The sequence below is a fragment of the Chinchilla lanigera genome, unplaced genomic scaffold (assembly GCF_000276665.1).
Source record: "Chinchilla lanigera isolate Chin_1 unplaced genomic scaffold, ChiLan1.0 scaffold00032, whole genome shotgun sequence".
Classification (NCBI taxonomy): domain Eukaryota; kingdom Metazoa; phylum Chordata; class Mammalia; order Rodentia; family Chinchillidae; genus Chinchilla; species Chinchilla lanigera.
In genome coordinates this window covers 5340901-5361488 of record NW_004955433.1, presented here as the reverse complement: position 1 = coordinate 5361488, position 20588 = coordinate 5340901, and the positions used below count along the sequence as shown (strand labels likewise).

The window sequence follows — 20588 nt, the reverse complement described above, 5'->3', positions numbered from 1 at the left end:
ACTTTTACCAATGTTAGATCTTAAATTCTAACTCCATTTATTGTCTCATCACTTGCATTTTGACTGTTTCTATACATTGATTTATTCTCTACACTGCATGAGATATTACTATTATTATTCTTTTATAAAGACAATGTTCATTTAGTCACCCACATATTCATTTTTCCTATTGCTCTTTCTTCTGTTATTTTCTAGCTTTCATCCAGAAATGATGGAATTCCTTCTTCTGGAACTCTCCCTTAATTATGAATCTATTGCCAATGGGAAACATGTTGAAAATGTTTTCATTTTGCTTTCATTTTGAGAGGATATTTTCACTGGGTATAGCTATTAAAGTAGGTTTGGTGGAGCAGTTGGAAGATGTTTCACTGTGTTCTGCTTCTATTATTTTTGTTGAAGAGTGATTATTCCTATTAGTCATTTATTTTTCACTACTTTTATGTGTTTTCTTTTTGTATTTTGTTTTTCTGCAATTTGATTAGACATCACTATAATTTTCCTCATTTTCTTTTGAGTTGGCAGTGCATCTTGTTTGTGATTTGATGTTTTTTCATTGATTTATGAAAATTCTTAAATGTTCTTTCATGTATTACTTTATTCCAAATTATTTTCCTTTCTTCAGTGGCCTGTATTATACATGCGTTCCAACTTCTTTGTTATGCCTCATATGTTTCCTATATTTTGTTTTTTCATTCTCTAATCTCTCTAGTCTTCTATGTACATTAATTGTACCTATATATACTTAGATTCTAATGCTTTTGTTTTATCTTATTAGATTTTAAACCTATCTATTATGTTCTAAGGCCTGGATACTGTATTTTTAAGTATTCCAATTTCAATTTGTTTATTAGAAAGATACATGTTCTCTGTTGACATACATTTTCTCCTTAATTATCTTAAACATAGTGATTACAGTTTTATTAAAGTCTATTCCTAATAACTACAATATCTTTTCTATTATAGATCTGATTATAGTGTCTCTTTCTCTTGGTCTTTAGTCATTGGATCTTTTCTTTTTTTTATGCCTGGTAATTTCACATGTTGTGTGAGATATTCCTTATGAAAATCTTTAGAGAAAATTTGAGTGTCTAGATTTGGGTTAACTTCTTAAAGAAAAGATTTTCCTTTGCTTCTGGCAGTCAGTTACACTAGCGGCAAGTCATTTTAATCAAAATAGTGTTTTGTTCATGTAGTGGTCACTTTGTGGAATTGGAGAGTTGTAATCTCTTTTGGTTATGCTGTTTTTGTTAGTTCTTTGTCCTACTTTGCAACCTTCTGAATATCCCTCCTGAAATCATGGGTGCTTACCATGGTTCCTCTTTCATGGTGTGCCTTGAATACCAGCTTTTGTTTGCTTCACCTTTTAAGAAAGTCAAAATTCAAGGCAAAACTTCAAGGCCTGCTAGTTAGCAAATGCCTTGAAGGAAACAGCATAAACGAATGCCAGGCTCAGGATCTGGTGTAGCTCATAGCTCCTCCAGTCCTCCCTATATTGATAGATAGCCAGCACTTTCAAGAGGTTTCTATCTGCCTGTATGTGTATCTCCCTCTCTGTCTCATCATCTCTGTCCTTGTTTCATGGGAGTGGAGAGAGTTGTGTTGATAATAGTTCATCTATCATAGTTGTAGGAAGAGTTGCAGTGTCTCTATTCATAGTCAGTGCTACACACTGCCCTTTAACGGGGCAAAATCTAGATAATATTCACTCCTCCCAGAATTTATATTCTAGTTTAGAGAAAAATTCATAGAGAACTTTTCCAGGAGTAGAATATTACAATACATTTATACAGTAAATTATGGAATCTTGGAAATCTCTGAGGTCATGAGCATTGTTAAATTAATTTTATGTTCTAAGTCAGTGCTTGATAAAATTTGTCAAGTTGCATTGACATGAAGTATTCTAGGAGTTAAGGGTAGAATGGAAAAATGGTGTGGGTTGCAGCATCTATGAAGGGTCACAAGAGCTTTCTTGGCAGATGCATGGGATTTGAAAAGGCTGAGGAGAAAAGAAACAAACCGTGTTAGAGGAGAAAACATGTTCAAACCTTAAGATAAAGCTGGAAGACATAAGGGATAGTGAGGATATCAGTTCATTGTAAGACAGAATGCATTTGAGGTAGGAAGTACTGGATAGATAAGGAATAGCTATATAGTAGAAAATGACAAATGCTAGATTCTGGGATATTTATTGATTTTCTTCTATGGGCAAAAAGTAATTTCACAGTACTTTTATGAAAGGTTACCAGAAAGTAAGCCACAAAGAAATAAAAATATATCAAAATGTTATAAATTGGTTTATACAGATTTGTTTAATGACAGACTTTGCAATTTTAAGGTGTGCATTATGAATTTCCAGCACACTTTCACACATAAAGAAAGTCCTTCTTGAAACATATTTTGGAAAATAGGGCTGTGTGGGCATCAGGGAAACACTGACTGAATTATTAACCTAGCAGAGAAAGTCCATGGGCTTTTTTGGTACTGTTCACAGTTCTACCACTTGCACCGCAATTACCTAACGAAGAGACATATTTGCTCAGTGTATATTTTGCTGAGTTTACTTGTAAAGGGAGAATGATGTTAGGGTGAAATTAGAATGAAATTTTTGATCAGTCTTTTCCTACCAAGATTAATTGAATAATACCATCCAAGATGAGCTGTAATGAAAGCGACCGGAAGCTGCAATCCCAGAAAGGAAGTGGTTAAAATTGTCCGAACCAATGATTTATTCTTTGACTGTGAGGATAACTTTGCAAATGGAAAACAAAATGAATAATAGTGATAGCTGGTAAAGGGAATTAACAAGATTTAGTGATGAAAGGAGAAGGAAGTTTTCAAGGCATTCACCAGTTTGGATGGCACCAAGGATGATTAGTCAGTGCAGAGAAGAAGAAATTTGTACACAAATTCATTCTGGCCCCTTCCTGTAGTAGCCTAATGATCTGTGTGATGGTGAAGCCATGTAGAAAGTTAACTAATGCCATGAAGTCTTGCTTTGAGTAAAAGATCACTAGTTTTGAAATAGTAAAGTTAATATTCAGAGGGCATTTGATGAAAAATTAGAAAAAAAGCCATTTTAGAAAAATCATATGGATAGTCAATATGTTGTTCAGAGAGTGTGACAGTTCATAAAGCAACTTTTTTTCCAATTCAGTAACTTTGTGATCTTTGCATATGAAGTATGTCAGTTAAAATATTTGAAATGTATGGTAATTTAAGTAATGATTTGTCTTAGTTAACTTCTTTTGCAATAGAAAGCAGAATGTTATGGGTTTGTCAACAGATAGGATGTATTTGAGTTATGGACAAAGGGTGACATTCAAAACATGGATTCTATCCTGCCTAGTCGTGCTCAGAGTAATACCTAAACCAGATTGGCGTGGTAGCCCTCGGGGATGGATCAGACTTCAAGGTGCCCAAGGAAACCAACTCTCCTCCTCTGAAGAGGGGAAGAGATGGGATGGGATAGGATGAAATAAAAGCAGCACAGACTCCAGACTTAGATTTAAATCTGATGAAAAGTAAGTTGCTTCTTACTTTTTCTTCTACTTCTCCATAAAATGGGAATAGTAATTATCTCATAGGGTAGTGGTGAGAGCTAAGTAAGATATAAAATAACTAGTTGCATGGGCACTGTGTATACATCTATCCATGAATGAATGCTGTGTGGTGATCTCTAAAATAAAACTTTCTATTCACCAGATTTGTTTTCCTCCTGGAAGTTGTGTGAGACAGAAATTTCCCACCAATGGTCCTTTGAGAGATGTGATGGAATTGGGAATGTAACTAATTGGTATGCTGATAAATACCACAAAATATTCAGAAATATTTTTAAGAGTATTCTGTGTAGGATATGGTGGTTATAAAGGTGAAGTGTTCAGTGAGACCAGAAAAAAAATTGTCCTTGCAGGAAAAGTTGTCACTACATAGGTAATAATATTAAGAATCAGAATGAAGTGAATTAAATGGTAAAGCATGGTTCTCATGAACTGTAACTAATGTCTCTTTTCTGTTACACCAGTGAGAAGAAGCTCATTACTGATGCCCTTAATAAAAATCAGTTTCTGAAGAGACTGGATCCTCAGCAGATCAAAGACATGGTGGAGTGTATGTATGGGAGAAGCTATCAGCAAGGCAGCTACATCATTAAGCAGGGAGAGCCCGGAAACCATATTTTTGTACTGGCTGGTAGGTTTCACAGATTTGTCTAGGTACCACATGTATTAGTCTTAGGGCTTTTTGTAATCATTTATAACTGCTTGCTCTGTGAAAATTGTAACAGACTGACATCATGAAATGGCAATATTGTTGATCTAATTTTAATACTATTACTTACTAAATGCTTTTTATACAGCAGGAATCCCACTGCGCACTAATATACAGGTTTTATTGCATTTTTTTCACTGGTCTTGTAAGGGAAGGACTGTTATCTCCATGGAGACCGTGACCTAGAGAAGTAACTTACTCAAAGCCACACAGTATATATAAATGGTAGCAGTAAAATGCAAATTTAGGCAATCTGACTTAAGAATCCATACTTTTAATCACAGTGCCACTCACTTAAAAAAGAACTTTTTCTGTTCAAAATCCAACTATTCGTGTTGACAGTTTTAGATAATTGTACTAGGAAAAAATTACTTTTGTCATTCTGGAAATTATTTTGAAAAAATATATATATCAGTGATTTCAAAGAAAAATTTAGATACATACAATCATTTGACAGATCAGATAGAATGCCTTACAACTAATACCAGCAATTCTAGAACTATTTAAGTGGTTTTCTTTTTCTGTCATTGCTTGAATATGCTTGTATGCTGGGAAGAGCGTAACAGCTAGATAGACAAAGGATTTGTTTCTGAACTGCATGGATCTCAAATTTTTTCCTTTATTTACAGAAGCAAGAAATTATCTAAACAAGGATCAAAGTCATTAAATGGCTCATCAAACTGTCAATTGTCTCCAAGTTTTTCAGTCTTAGGAAAAAAGTTAAATTGGCTTACCCAAGTGTTGTGGTAACCTGAGATATGTTGTGATCTACTTTGCATTATCGTTCCTGGTAATCTAGGCAATATTTTTATTATGATTTCCTTGGGCTCTTAGGTGTGGGAAGAAGCTGCCTATCTGAACAAATTATTACATGCATGCAGTTCAATTTGTAGGATGAAAGTACTGTTTTCATAGACTGGTTCTTAAAATATGTGTGTTTTATAATTATTTGTCCATTGCTTGCTATATAATCTTTATAGGCAACTTTAAAATTATATGGTCATTCCCAAGTAATTATTCTACTCAGGTAGTGAATTACAATCTTAATTTAACTTGTGTTCAATTTTATAGTCTTACAAATTTTTTTCTTGGCCATTTCCCATCTATTTTAGCTGGGCTAGAGCATTCTGGCAAGAGAGATAGGTCATTAAGTCCACAAATATTTATGGAACCTGCTAGGAGAGGTGAGACATTTGTGTCAGCCCATCTTGTTCCTTGCCAGTAGTTCTGATGAAAGGCGTGGGGAGAGAAAAGGTTGAACAGACATCAGTATTGATGCAGCTATGAAGATCAGGGCAATGGCACACACAGAAATGAAAATTGGGTGGTTTCTTATATGAATTAATTAGAGTGTCATCTAAAGACTGAATTGCCTGGTTTAATTATCTGTCTGAGCAAATTAATTTGATAATTAAACATCTCCCCTTTACAAAATACAGCATGAATAGCAAACAGCACGAGCATATAGCTTAAACTTTTAATATTTCACATAATTCTGAAGTGTCAAGTCCCACAAGCCATAAACAATTAGAAAAATTCCGAGGAAAGCATTAAATCCAGATATCAGCTGGACAGTACCATCAAGTGACTTTGCAGGGCAGAATTTGCTATAATGAGAAATTACAAAATTGCATTTCTAATTTGTAGAATGTGGAACCAAAACAGGTATTATTTTTTACTTACTGGAATATAAATTCCATCAGAATAAATATTTTTTTTCTCTGTTGTCTACTCTTGTTCTGGCATCGGGAACAGACCCTGGTACAACATAAATACCCAGAACAGATTTGTTAAATGAATGGATGGATAGATGATCCAGCTACTCAATGGTGAACTAGGGGGTAGAAAAGCTAATTCTTTCTAGGAAAGGAGTACTCCCCCTGAATTTCTCTTCCTTTAAGAATCTAGATGTTTTTTCCTTATGCTTTGGGTTGGGTGAGACTTTGAAGAGAAAGGCAAGTTGCCAGGGCGGAAGAACTATGAGCAGGTTGCCTGAGGCTCTTCTCCCCTTCCTCTAGTACAGGCAAGTGCCAATCATTCTTGTGTGTGACTTCCTCTTAGAATTGATAGGTATTATATTTTAAGGAATGTGAGGTCAGGTAACAGTGGTGGACCATGAAAATAACTTCCCCCAGTCCTGCAGCCAATAGCTAATTTTCAGGACATACTGTGACTGCTGAGTTTTCAAGACATACCGTGGTTGTTATGCTCCTAGAAGAGGGGAAGTGGTTCTATGTACTACATTTTTTGTAGGATAGAATGAACTTTAAGCAAAACATTTGCCATCTAGTCCACTGCTTCAGGGGAAGAGCTTTGCTGCAATGATAGTAATATTAACCATAGCTAGTATTTACACGGCATTCATGACATCCTACCCATTGTGTTATGTTCTCTGTTTATATTAACTTACTCATCATGGCAAATGCATGAGGTAAATATTACCTCCATTACCAGTGAGGAAGTTCAGGTCGAGAGTGTAACTTTCTCAAGGTGAGTACGTGGCAGAGATGGTTTGGGGTGCCACTTTTAGCCATAATATTGTAAGAAGAATCATACAATTTCTTCCCTGTACATTTTTATATTTCTATTTTTATTTTAATTTATGGAATCCAGGTAGATTTTGACTATTTGTGTTTTTCTGAAATTTTACTTGATAGAGGGTCAAGTAGAGGTGTTCCAAGGAGAGAAGTTGCTGTCATCTATCCCTATGTGGACCACATTTGGGGAACTAGCCATTCTGTACAACTGTACGAGAACTGCCTCTGTGAAAGGTAACAAATGAAAGGCTCTGTCTGTAAATTGTTATGCAGCGCTAAGGTCACCTTATATCTGCATCCTGATCTAGGCTTTCTGATTCCTATTTTGCACCATGTGCTCTTTTTAATAGAAGTACTATGCCACAGGAGGATTTATATGACTCATTTATCTAAATAATTCAAGTAAAAAAGAACTCTTTTCTTGGATACCCATCTGTACACTGTGGAAATGGCTGTGAATTGAAATGATCCACTATTTCTCTAACTGCCGCTGCACTTTTTACTACATGGGCATCTGTCTTGGCTCACGCAAAGTTTGCTTTCTAGTTTCTGTGAGGTTCTGACCATGTCATAAACCAGAAAAATTAAAAATAAAACCAATGAAAATATATAAATAGCATACCAAAAAGGATGTGAATCAGAGCAATGAGCATTTTCATGAATCACTTTGGGATTAGCTTAATTGTTTCTCCTAGGGATTCCAATTTTTATTGATTTTTTTCATGACAATCTTGGATTTTCTTCAAAATAACTTAGATGTGGTATTACTCAGTGTTTGAGACCATGCCTCATGTATTAACACTGCTGAGGTATTTTTGTACCCAAACTTTCCTAGAGATCCTTAAAATATGTTAGATCTGTTTTGCAACAATGTCTAAACAACATAAAAAGACACATAAAAAATATACATACACACAGAAATCTAACTTCCAGTTACTTGCTTGTGAATTTTTCACTTTCTGGATTAGCCACAGGTTTGCTGGCCCTCTGTAATCTTACAGCAAGAATCTGAAATTCATCTTGATGATGTGTGTAATCAGGAATTGCTAACTCACTCGAACATCATTCTAACAAAAACATAGAGAGGAAATCTTCTGCTACCCACTTCCAAATCATGGTACATTTCAAAGCCAACATAATTTATAAAATTAGTCACTATTTATTTTGCTTCTTCTTTCCACTTGCATGTTTAAATGATGCATTTTCCAAGAAATGCAAATTTGCTGATTGTTTTAGTAACTTTTCTCATTACTATGACAAAATACCCAACACCCGAAGTTAAAGGAAGAAAAGTTTATTTGGCTTGCAGTTTGTAGAGGTTTCACTTCACAGTTGGATGGCTCCAAGGCAGGGCAGCATAGTAGAGGTACACTCAGAGGAGAAACAGTTCATGGTGGGCAGAAGCCAGCAAAGTAGTGAGCCACAGATGATACGCTTTCTGTCTCTTATATCTTATCCAGGTTACTCAACCTTAGGATGGGTAGCAGTCACACCTATGGCGGGGCGGCCTTAATCCTGACATCACACCATGAATTAATCCCAGCATCACATCCTTGATCCCAGTATCACATATCCTAGATCCAGCCACCCCCAAAAGCCCCACTTATGACCACATGAAGCTTTGGGGGGACATCTAAATACAAGTCATAGCACTGATTAACTTTGGAGTACTTTTTTAATGTGATGTGAAGCAATATTTTATTATTTTCTTGATTTTTCTAAAGCTATTACCAATGTTAAAACATGGGCACTAGATCGAGAAGTTTTCCAGAACATCATGAGGAGAACAGCCCAAGCTAGAGATCAACAATACAGAAACTTCCTCCGAAGGTAAGTATAGCACAATGAGGAAAGAGCATAGCTGATGATAGAGGATACATATGTTGATTTTATCAGAATAATAATTTTATAAGCTCCCTAATTTAAACATTTTTAGCATAATTAAACCAAGAGGGCAAAGTATTCTCTTGTGCTAAATGCCCTGCAAGGAAATATATAAAAATTATTTACTTCTCATATATGAAAGTTATATTTAATTAAGTTGGTATACTGGTTTATTTCTTCCACTAATTTTTGCCCTTGTATCAAAGGGTCTGTTTTAGTTACTTTTGACCTTATGGAGACAAAATACATGACATCCCAAATTAAAGGAGAAAATGTTTATTTAGCTTACATTTTGTCAAGGTTTCAGTCCATAGTTGGCCAGCTGTAAGGCAGGGTGGCATGGCAGAGGGGCATCACAGGTGAGAAACAGTTCATGGCAAAGCAGGACAGGCAGAATGCAGCAAACAGCAAGAAAGTGACAAGTTACCATACTAGCCTATATCTGATATTGCATACCCCCCCAGAGTGGGGCACCCTTGATCCTACTTAGATCTATGCCAAACCATTCAGTGGACTAATTTAGTAACCACACACCATTAATCCCAGTATCACACACTCTAGATTCAGCCACTTCTGAAAAGCCTCACCTATAACCACATGAGGCTTTAGGGGAACGTCTAGATACAAGCCATAATAGGACCCATAGAGTGTAGCATAGAAAAATGTGAAAAAAAAGTCCTAAAGAAATTCACCTGGCTTGCTTACTTGTCTTTGAAAGACATTTAGAATTTGAAAGAGGATAGCTACCAGATAACCGTTCTAGTAATGTTTCACTTAGGATAATATTAATTTATTTTACTATTCTTGTTTTACCTGAGATATTCCCTTTCTCATTTGAACAGCCACACCATTTTCTAAATTACCATATTTATAGCAATTTAACTTTTCAAAAATGTTGCTATATTTATCTTGATGACATGGATCCTTGGAACATACTCATTTTGTAGAATGTTCTGTAGCTCAACAACTTGACTACAACAATTTATATGGAAACAAATGTCTGTGTAACTTAAAAAGCAAGCTCCAAATTAAAGAAATTTTCTGAATCTAAGTTCATTACTTAGACTATTTTTGTGTCATTGGTGAGAGTTTTGACAGTCTCAGAAGCTGTAACGAGTACTATAATGAACGCTTAACATCTGTGATGTTCTACTGATTAACAATGTGTTCTTTCACTGTACAGTCCAAAAATAAATTGTAAATTCTTAAGTCTTGCATATTCTGTTTTAAATGGAAGGAATTTACATAATCTACTAGTGCATATTCCTTCTTTGCTTTTGTTATTTTATTAGCTCACTCAACAAATATTTATTGACTGGCCTAGAAGTCATGGATTTGATGGTAAACAAGATAAACTTGATCCCTACCTTCCTGGAGGGAATATAGACTAAGATTTCTCCTCATATCTGTCTCCCTACCAGACTTATAAGGGAAGAAGTTTACCAGCATTATAGACTTATATTTGGACCAGTAGTAAAACTTTCATAAATGTTTGTTAATCAGTGACAAGTTCTGGCTACCTTTTACCATTTCAACAACAGAGATGTATAAAAAGGAAATTCATTTTTCTTTTTAAAATAATATACAGTAAACATTTTTCCATTTACATTTTTATTACATATGAAGTATGTGATATGTAAGATATGTAGTACATACATAAGTTACAAAAGATCATACTGCAGGCAATTCTGGGTATGTATCCAAAGGAAATGAAATCAGTATGTCAAGGAGACATCTACATTCTTACATTTCTGGCAGCACTGTTTATAATAGTCAAGAAATGGATACAATGTAAATGGCCAGCCACTAATTTATGGATGAAAAAATATAGTACATGCTCACACACATACACACACACACACACAGACACACACACACACACAGAGAATAGAATATCACTCAGCCATAAAAAGAATCAAATTCTGCCATTTGTTACAACATGTTAGAAATGAAGATCATTATGTTAAATGAAATAGACCAAGCATAGAAAGATGAGTACTGCATTATGTCACTCATGCATGGAATCTAACAAAGTTGGTCTCGTAGATGTTCAGAGTTGAATGGTGGTTAGCAGAGGCTGGGGAGAGTACAAGAAGGGAAGAGCAGGGAAAGGTTCATCAAAGTTATATGTAGAGTGAAGCAAGAATTTCTTGTGTGCATTTGCACAGTAGGGTGACTACATATAATGGTGATGTAATGTATATGTCACAAGACCAGAAGAAAGGACTCTGAATACTTTTACCATACAGAGGTAATAACCCTTTGAGGAGATAAATGTTCACCCTAATTTAATTCTTGCACAATGTATACATACATGGAAACACCCTATAGATATGGACAATTTTTGTATATTAGTGAAAAATGATTTTAAGGGAAAAATCCTAACAAAACAAATATGTATGAAGTTAGTGCTAAACCTAAAAAATAGAAAAAATAGAAAGTTGGGGTGCTGTTGACATTCTCAGGGTTCCTGCAGGGCACTTGCAGCCTCCTGCTTCCCCTTTCCTTGGCCGTAGTCTGTAGCAAGTTTAATGATCATTCCTTTAGTACAATTTATAATTTTGCCTACAGCTTGATTTACCCTACTTTCAAACTTCATAAAAATGGTGTTACTTTTGCCACTGAATTTTTGACTCAGTATTTTTTCTAAGATTCATTTCTCCTGCCATAGAGCATTGTTACCTGACTCTATCATTGTGTATTTATCCTTCTCCCACTGGGGCTTGTCCCAGTGTCTTGCAATTGCACCTGATTCTGGTGCAGACATTCTTACACGTGTCTCTTGGCTTTGTGCCTCCCGGTACACATGTGCAAGAGAGCTCGAGACCCAGCTCCCTGCCTCTGCACAATCAGAACTAATCATGCATTTTCGAAGTAGAATTATTTTTCCTACATCAGTGTTAAATTGTAGATGGTAAAAAGACATAATTATTTTCCAGAAATTGTACGGATAGTCCTGAATAAAAACAGCAGAAGAGAAACATTTTAAGAGAACAATTTAAAAAATCGGTTAATCATACTGAAATTTCTGATTTCTTAGAATAAAAAACTCAGTATACTATTTTACCCATTATACATTATTATCTGTAAAACTGTCTCTAGGATGTGCCTGTGGCTCCCACTGATTTCAAGAGACAGTACAGTATGAGTAGTAATCAAAAATGACTTCACTGCTGATTCCCACATTCCCTCTGGATTCAGTTTTTACTTAGTTACAAGGAGTTAGATAAAGCTGATCCTTCACTGCAAGCAGGGTTGCTCACCTTGGCTAGTACAAGAGATATTAAAACGTGGGAAGGAATGCATTTCCAGATGTGATTCACTCTGAAAACAACAAGAAATATGAAATTACTTTTGCTCCAAAAAGAATGTGATTCCCCCTTTGTAATAACCTACTATTTGCACTTATTTGCCTGTTTTGAAGGACATAATCTCCAATATGTGTCAAGTGCAGTTACTTATGTGTTTTCAGTTATTTGGGGGTTTACTTTTAAAAATTTTGATTTCTATTAGTATATGTTTGCAATACATAGTGATTCATTCCTTCTGGGGAGATAGAATTAATACATTTTAATTCATTTTATGTCCCCTTCCCCTCCAGCGTGTCCCCTTTCACTCTATCTCTTGGTCCTTTCCTCGTTTGCAAAATAGGATTTATTTTTGAGAAATTAAAGTGCATTGTAATTTTTAAATGAGTGTAAAAATTTTAGACCCTACATCTATATGTGCGTTTATATTTTAATGCAGGAAGATAATAAAGATTTCTTTTTATTTTGAAGTGTATCCTTGCTGAAGAATTTACCTGAGGATAAACTAACCAAGATCATTGACTGCTTGGAAGTGGTAAGAGATTTTAAAGTGAGAGGTAAATTTCATGAGAAGATTTCAGAACCCGGTTATCGTATGAGCACTGCAAATGAATAGAAAGGAGAAGACTGCAGATCAGTAGTCAACACAGACCAGGAGGCTCTTTCTATTGTACAAACCTGAGGCCAAGTCACCCTGAATTAAGGGACCAGAAGGGGTAGCTTTTTCAGAAATGTATAAAAAGAAATTGGATTTGCATGTGTAAAGTGAAATTTGATTTACATATTTAAATCTTTTTAGTATATTTTATAAAACTAATCTGCGTTACTCAACGGGCATTTGATTTTCTGCAGTTAACATCACAGTCCCTTACAGAGCTTTCCATAAAGGAGGCAGTGAGGCATGTTAGGAAATGGAGCACAGAAAGGGCATGTCTGTGCTTTTGGTGACAGGACTTTGAATAGGACCATGGAGCATTCTATACTTGAACACTCTAAGCCACTAAGATAAATTTTAAGAAATTGTACTCAAGAAGCACTTAACCTATTTTAATATCTAGAGGAAAACGGTGCATTGGAATGTATTCAAAAATTCATTTTAGGCATCACCCGGATGGTTGGTTTTAGTCCAAGCCTCATCAAGTCTTTTTGTGAATAATGCTTTTATGATACGTACCTTGGATTCCAGTGCTATGCATTTTGTGGAAACCTCTTCAGATTGCAGAGACTAGAATTCAAAGCAAATAATCCCTCACATTTTCTTGGAGGTTCAACTTCCCTGAAGCCAAAATGGCTTGTATGGAATTTAAAGGAGGTAGGGAATGGTAAAGAAGTTACTTCTAGCCTTTAAGCTTTTAGAAAGCTGTTTTTAGTGGGAGAAAACTTTAAAAAAAGCCTGACAAGATCGATTGTTGACAGACTCATGCTTCTGTCATTCACAACACAGAGTGTAAACCAATATCTGCTGGGAAGGGAGCAGGGACCATTCTGTCCTTAAGTGTAAGTGACACCAGTAATGTTTCCATTTACAATTTGTGGAACTCATCCAACAATTTCTCAAGGGCAGGCCTTGATGACACACAGTGCCTGGCCTTGTGCTCGGGGGGCTCAGATATGAAGTCATTTTCAAGAAGACAGCCTACCCCTTCCCTCTTGGGATTTTCCCAATGTAACATAAACCAATCACAGATGTTACAAATTAATAATTCATCCCAGGATCTAAGGGTGTGTGTGTGTGTTTAAAAGCTAGAGAGGCCCTATTTTTTGTTAACCAAGGAAATCTGTTTTTAATATAATACTAATAGAACAGATTTACCAGAGGGGAATTCTATGCTGACAGCAAATATGAAAATTTAGTATCATTAAAAATAAATGCTAAATTATACATTTTTATGGCAGCCACAGGCAGTAACTACAGAATATAGAGGTGGAGGCTCAAATGCAGTATTAATTAGCACACAATTCAAGCTTGAAAGTCTCATCCTTTAAAGCACCCTAGAAGAGCTTTACTATATCTGAGCGTTCGGAGACAGCAGCTCAGTTTATAAAGGGCTCTTTATTTATACCTGGCAAACAGACGTGTCTCTGTAGTGTGCAAAAATTCTCAGATGCAAAAGCGATCAACAAGGGAGTAATGGAATCTGTTTAGCTCTAAGAGCGCATTGCTTACCAGCATAGATTGGCCTCAGAATCCTTCAGTCTGGTCCTGAGAGCAGTTAATACCTAGTGCTGCAGAGTTAGGACAGAGCACCCACAGGATTCTACGACCAGTGGTCCCACAAACCCACTCTGTCATCTTTAAGAACAACGGATAGAATCTGTCATGTTCCATGTACAGGACTGGAATTTGGGAGGCCTTCTCTGTATGTGTGTATGGGTGAGGGAGGTTAAAATTTCCTGCCACTAAGCAGTTGAGCTGATGCCTGTAGCGTGGACTGTAGCACTTCCTGACAAATAGCCCCTATACTGCAGTGGTCCAGCAGCTTTCTCATCACTCTGAATGTCCACTCCAGAGACAGCCGTGCCTTGAAGTCCATCTCAGGGTGGAGCGTAGCTACGGATGATAACCCACACCACACCCACCAAATCAGAAACTGATAGGAGTCCCCAGATCCACATTTTTAGCAGTTAAGTGATGGGATTCTTAAGCTCATTAAAACTTTTTCCCCAGTACTAGTGATCTGGGGATAGGTTTGTACTGAGCTACCTACTCCCTAGGCCTTTTCTTACTTTTTATCTTGAGACAAGTTCTTCCTAAGTCATTAATTTGCCCAGGCTCGGCTAGAATTTGTGAACTTGGGATCTTCCTTCCTCAGCCTCCCAGAGGGCTGGGATTACAGCCCTGCACCACAATGCCCAGCTCCCACTTAAATTTGAGAAACACTGATTTGTTTAGGAGTAGGGGCCATATATTCAGAGTTTTCCACAGCCTACCTCTTGATTCAGGCATTTGCCATTTTTAGTCATCTTTTCCAAAGTCTAGTCTTTCTTAGAATTCCTGCTAACACTTGCATAAGCCAGAGAGTTTTTCTCATTTGAATGATGACCTCCAGAGCCCTGAGAAAGCAGAGATACTTGTGGATTCGGTTGCTGTTTATGGACCAGTGAACTGTACGTGGGGCAGCTGGGAATTATAGAAGGCCCACCTGTCTGCAGTCTGGAAATTGGGGTTTGTGGCCCTTCCTCTGTCACTCCCAGCTCTCAGTCAATTGTGTGAGCATTAGCATCTCCTCATCTACAGAATATGGAGGCCATGGGCCATTTCAGTGGTAATGTTACAAAATTCTGTGTAACTGGCTTGGCCACTCAGTCTACTAGGAATAATTTCTGTTGGTTTTCATTTTGTATGATCTAGTTCCTTGGCAATAAGTCTGAGACTACATTAATGCTAAGACTATAACATTAAAGACTACATTAAAGACTATAGCCTCAGGCATCTCATGCATGGGTGGATTAATTTAATCCTTATTAAGGATTAATTTAATACCTTACTTAGAGAAGTTGTTGAGTGATTCTGCCCTTCTTGAGTATTCCCCTCCCTTCTTCTGATAACCAAATAAATGTGAGCCACCCAGAGAAGGCTGCGGTCTTAGCCTTAAGAGAATCTCAAATTCTGTGAGAGGGTTGACTGATAGGGTCCACGCAATCCAGTCATGTTTGCTTTAAAATTTCTAAGCTGTGTTAACTCCTTTACTAGGAAAAAAATAGCTGGTTATAATCTAAATACTTGTAAACATTTTTTTAAGCAACAAATTTGGGTACATATCACGCGATGGTGTGGCGGGGTGTGTATGTGTGTGCATTATACACCTGGTTGTACAGCATCAATATTTCTGTGTAATGAAGATTTTTAGCTGCAAACTATAGACCGTAAGGGATTCTAGCCTTGCCTCTATTTTTCCTCCATCACCTTGGACTTTTCTCTCGATTTTATATATTCTTAATCTACCTTTGGTTAGATTGTCACAAAGTAAGCATTTTCCTTATAATGAAAAATAAACTCTTTGCATCTTTAGCTGTTCCTGTTTATTTATATATTTCTTCTGATCTCTACCTCTGTTTATCCTAAAATTGATTTCATTTTTTCTCTTTTTTTTGCTGTACAATAAGTCACTACTCTCAAGGCATCTAGACATCTTTTAAAATATCTTTTTCAGATTGTGGATCTCAAAGCATTACTAGATCTTGGAACCAATATAATGGAATTTTTTTTTAAAAAAGGAATCAAAGTAGTGACATAAGTATTATTTTGACAAAAGTTTCCATTTTATACACGTCTGTGTGTGCACACACTTGTGTGTGTATTTGGTGTATATGTGAAATGTATGTCTTACAGTAGGTCAGAGTAAAAAATGTGTGAACACCACTGCTGTACCGGATGGAGTCTATGGCTTCTCGCTCCTCTGAGGGACCCCTTTGCAGTGTAACCACAATGACAATAACCACACTGTTTGCATTTCCCTTTTTGGTCCTGGTGACCACCCTGGCTTGACTGGCTGCTCTCCCCAGTTGGCAAACACTGGGAAGTCTAGCATCACAGCCAGTACTTACCACTATATATTTTTGGTCTGACCTATTTCCACAGCCTTTTCTGATCTATGAAGTTACTGTCAACACACTGGGAGGTATTATTTATCTTCCTCCCATGGTTTTGGGTGACAAAGAATCATCCCTGTGAAAAGTACCCACCAGGAAGGTTGTCCCTTACAAAAACAATAAAGTTCTTTCTCAGTGCCCCCTTGCAAATGTTTACCCTTTGAACTTATCTGGTTGACAGGAATGAAAGACACACCTCTGCACATATCGAAGCCCTTATAATAACTGAGCCTAATAGCACCTCAAAAGTTCCCTATGTCCCTTTTTCTCTGAGTGCATAATTGGGACTGAAATTGATATGGGGACCAGAGAGATGAAAGAGCAGATTATCAAAAATGAGCATAGATAACGTGACTCCAAAAGCGTTAGGAAAGAGACTTGAAATTAGTTACATAATGGAGACAGCTGGACTCCAGGACTAGAGTCATCTTCAAGGGTCAGAGTCAGCGAGTTTGTCTGTAGGGAGGGTTTGTGTTAATTCTAAAAGGAGGAAGAAGGAAGGGTTGGAGTAAGCAAACTGTGAGGCCAAGAAATGCAGAACATCACTGTTCACATAAAATCAAAATTTCTCTCCTTGCACGTAATAACTCAGGGAGGATGGTGTCAGTTGGGTCTGCAGAGTTGTTCAGAAACCAAGCTGATGGCTAGTTGGCCATTCTCAACAGGTGGTTCTCAGGGTCTCTCTGGGCCGTGGTGTGAAAGTGGGGAGACAGTATATACACATGTGCATGAAAGGGTTCACAGGCTGGGTCTGCCACAGACCCACTTCATGCCCCAGCTCTTAGACGAAGTTAATTTTCTGGCTGTAACTAACAGCAGGAATGTAACCTTCCTGGATAGCTCCGCATTCTTGTGCAAAACTCTGATGACCTGGACATAGCCTCTTCAAAGGAATTCTCAGTCCCTGGGCACCTGGTGTGTACCAAACATTCCACCAGGTACTTTAAATACATTATCTTACTTCATCCTCCTATAACCATCAGTGTGGGAGGTATCCAATCATCAGTTTACAGCAAAGGAAGCTGAGGTCCAGAAGATGTGAAAGCCAACCGAATTTATTATCTTCTTCCTTAATGTGGCAGGTACCAATCAAGCAGTTACTGTGCTTAAGATGTTCTTAGTGCCTCAGAAAATGCTGCTTTTAATTGACTTATTGTGGTTTTGCTAAAACCTCCAGCCTCTGATCCCTGGAGTGTATGCATTGTTACTACATCCTATGGCAAAAGGGACTGTATGAATAAGTTTTGAGACTTTAACATAGAATATCCTGGATTGGATAGGTGGGCTGAATATAGCTACCTATGTGCTTGAAAGCAGAGTTTTTGCTGTGTAGAGTCAGAAGTGGAAGTCAGAGAGACTCTTAGGTAGGAAATCGGCATGTCCTTACTGGTTCTGAGATGCAGAGGCGCTGTGCAGGGACTGCAGAGGCCTCTGGGAACTAAGGGACAGCTGCCATGGACAGTTGGAAAGGCAAAAGGGAGGAACCTTTCCCCACACATGAACTCTGCCAGCAGCCTTGAGAGCCACTTTCCTCCCAAGCCTCCAGAAGGGAGCACAGCTCTACTGATACCTGAAGGTCAGTCTTGAGAGATCCAAAGGGACGAAGTCTACTGAAGTCATACTTGCAGTTGCTGATCTACAGAAACTATGGGATAGCAAGAAGGTTTTGTTCTAAGCCACTAAATTTGTGGTCATTCCTTTCAGCAGCAGCAGAAAACTAGTGCACGTCTCTCAATCTTTGAAAGTAAATATTCCTATTTTAATTGTATGGATTGATGAAAGTGAAATTTAGTGTAGAACTGGAGTTTGAATCTAGATCTGATCGGCTTTAAAGACCATTTTGCTCCACTAACACATCATGTTACTTTCCATGAGATGTTGAAATATCTTCTAAGTTATACCTAGTATCATGCAAATAAAAGGTATGTTTATGAGCACAGTATTGGGAGTAATACTTATTCCATAAATGTAAGTTGGTTTTAAGAGTAAATGAGTGGTATTAAAAAACAAAGACAGAAAAGTAGTTTTCAATTTATTTTCAAGTTTAAAAGAAAAATAAGACTGAGCTACTAGGTTAATTATGCTTTTTAAAAAAATTAAATAAGCCCACTTTTATTTGTATAATAATTAAGAGATTCATTTGAGTTCTGACTTAGAGACCAGATCAAATTAAAACCACACAGGCAGACAGTTTAATCCATGTTTTGTTTTCTGAGGCACTAGATTGCTCTTTTGGTCTGACAGGTAGATGAATTACTTTTCCCTGCTCATGAATTCCCTAATCCCACAGCAGTATATGAGAGAAAGGGACATTAATATGTGGTAAGAAATAAGTGATCATTTGAGATCTCATGAGGATAAATCAGGAGTACAACATGAAATTTATATATAAAAATTATAATGGCCTTACGATCTTTTGTGATGATGAATTTTTGGAAGTAGCACATAGAACGGTGCTGTTAGTGTCCGTGTGGAATCTTCCTAGCAGTTGTTGCCCTTCAAAGGGTGACAAATGGAGGGTAGAATTCCTAGTACTCATTAAGGTTCACAGTTTCAGCTCGGTGTGTAAAATCACTTGTTCTCTAAATCCTAGCCCTCGTTTTCAGAGCCTGGCTGATCACCTGTGCAGATTGTATTTGGGTTCTGTAGGTAAAAACACAAGTGTGCATGGTGACTGTCATTTCTCAAACCATGGCGCTCTGTCTCTGAAATTCAGTATGCCAAGTGAATTTTCTCTGTGAAAGAAATACATCAATGCAGACAAAAAAGCAAATGTTTCCTTACTTTTCCATGGTTTATGAAGGCAATGTAAAGAAAGCTTAGTTACAGTGAAGGTGGGCGGGGGAGGAGAAAAAGAAAAGAGAAAAGAAAACACGGGTGTGGAACATTTATTTCAAAGAAATGAGGAATTCTATTTCCTTTATGTCTTTCCTCAGTTGTGCATCTCCAGTTGATCTAACGTTTTCTTTCTCCTTCCCACAGGAGTACTATGACAAAGGAGATTATATCATTAGAGAGGGCGAGGAAGGAAGTACGTTTTTCATCTTGGCTAAAGGAAAGGTAAATATTAATTAAAGGGTAAAGTCAAAAAAGTTTTTACAAAATTAGCTTGCCCTAAATACAGCAATGCTCTTGTAAGAACTTCTCTGCATTGACTAGTAAAGCAGCTTTGCCCGAAGAGTCTTCTGGCCTTCTGTTGGAGGGCTGGGCTTCGGGGGAACTCAGGAGTCTCCTGATAGGCGCCAGCTGAGAGGTGACATTTTAGTAACCTTACACAGGGCACGTGGCTTTCTTGGGACCTAGTTTCCTTGCACAATGGCTGGGCTATATGGGAAGTCCTTTCCAGCTCTGAGTGCGTGGTTCTCAGTAAGTCTGAAGGTCTAAGAACACAGCTGTAACATTTTTCCATCCAACAACAGTGACAAACAGCAGGTATAGAAGAAGGAAGATGGCTAAGAATAATGGTCATGGTCAGATGTCAAGCTACAAAACCGATATTGCTCAGAATTTCAATTCATATTCAATAGTAGGAGTTACACACACCTAGTGGTCTTTTGCTTTACCTAGCTATTTAGCAAGTAACATGCTGTGGGTTGCTTCTGTGTTGGGTCTTAAATTTCTCAGAGGCAAAATCCTTTGCAAAATATTGAAGAGTCAATGATTGATCCCTTGTGTCTTTAAGCTGTCGGAGATTTTGCATAATGTTCCATCTTCCCTGGAGGAATTTATTGTTATAGAATCTGTCACTGCCTCTTGTAAACAGGTTTGTGGGTGAACTTTGAGCTGGACCCCCAGCAAAGGAAAAAATATGAACAAAAGCGTTCCCAGTCTCTGAAAGTCTTTAATAGTAATAACTGCTTCTTATTGCTCCCCTTCCTGGACCCCCAGCTTTGAAGGAATCCTGGCTAAGAAAGAAGTTACATTTATTATAGTTATTTTAAAATTTTTAATTCATTGTGACATACATAAATGTCAATCAGCATTTCTGGTCAGCATGAGA

At 37.2% G+C, this 20588-nt stretch overlaps 1 protein-coding gene across 3 annotated transcripts in view; it reads left to right on the top strand.

The window, feature by feature from the left end:
- Positions 1-20588, top strand: part of Prkg2 (protein kinase, cGMP-dependent, type II) — a 100978-nt gene that overhangs the window by 26083 nt on the left and 54307 nt on the right. For all 3 annotated transcript variants that reach the window (XM_005388222.2, XM_005388223.2, XM_005388221.2), the window contains exons 3-7: positions 4022-4188; positions 6924-7037; positions 8528-8633; positions 12467-12530; positions 19571-19648. In XM_005388222.2, coding sequence (XP_005388279.1) covers positions 4022-4188; positions 6924-7037; positions 8528-8633; positions 12467-12530; positions 19571-19648 — 529 coding nt within the window. The remainder of the gene's footprint in view (positions 1-4021; positions 4189-6923; positions 7038-8527; positions 8634-12466; positions 12531-19570; positions 19649-20588) is intronic.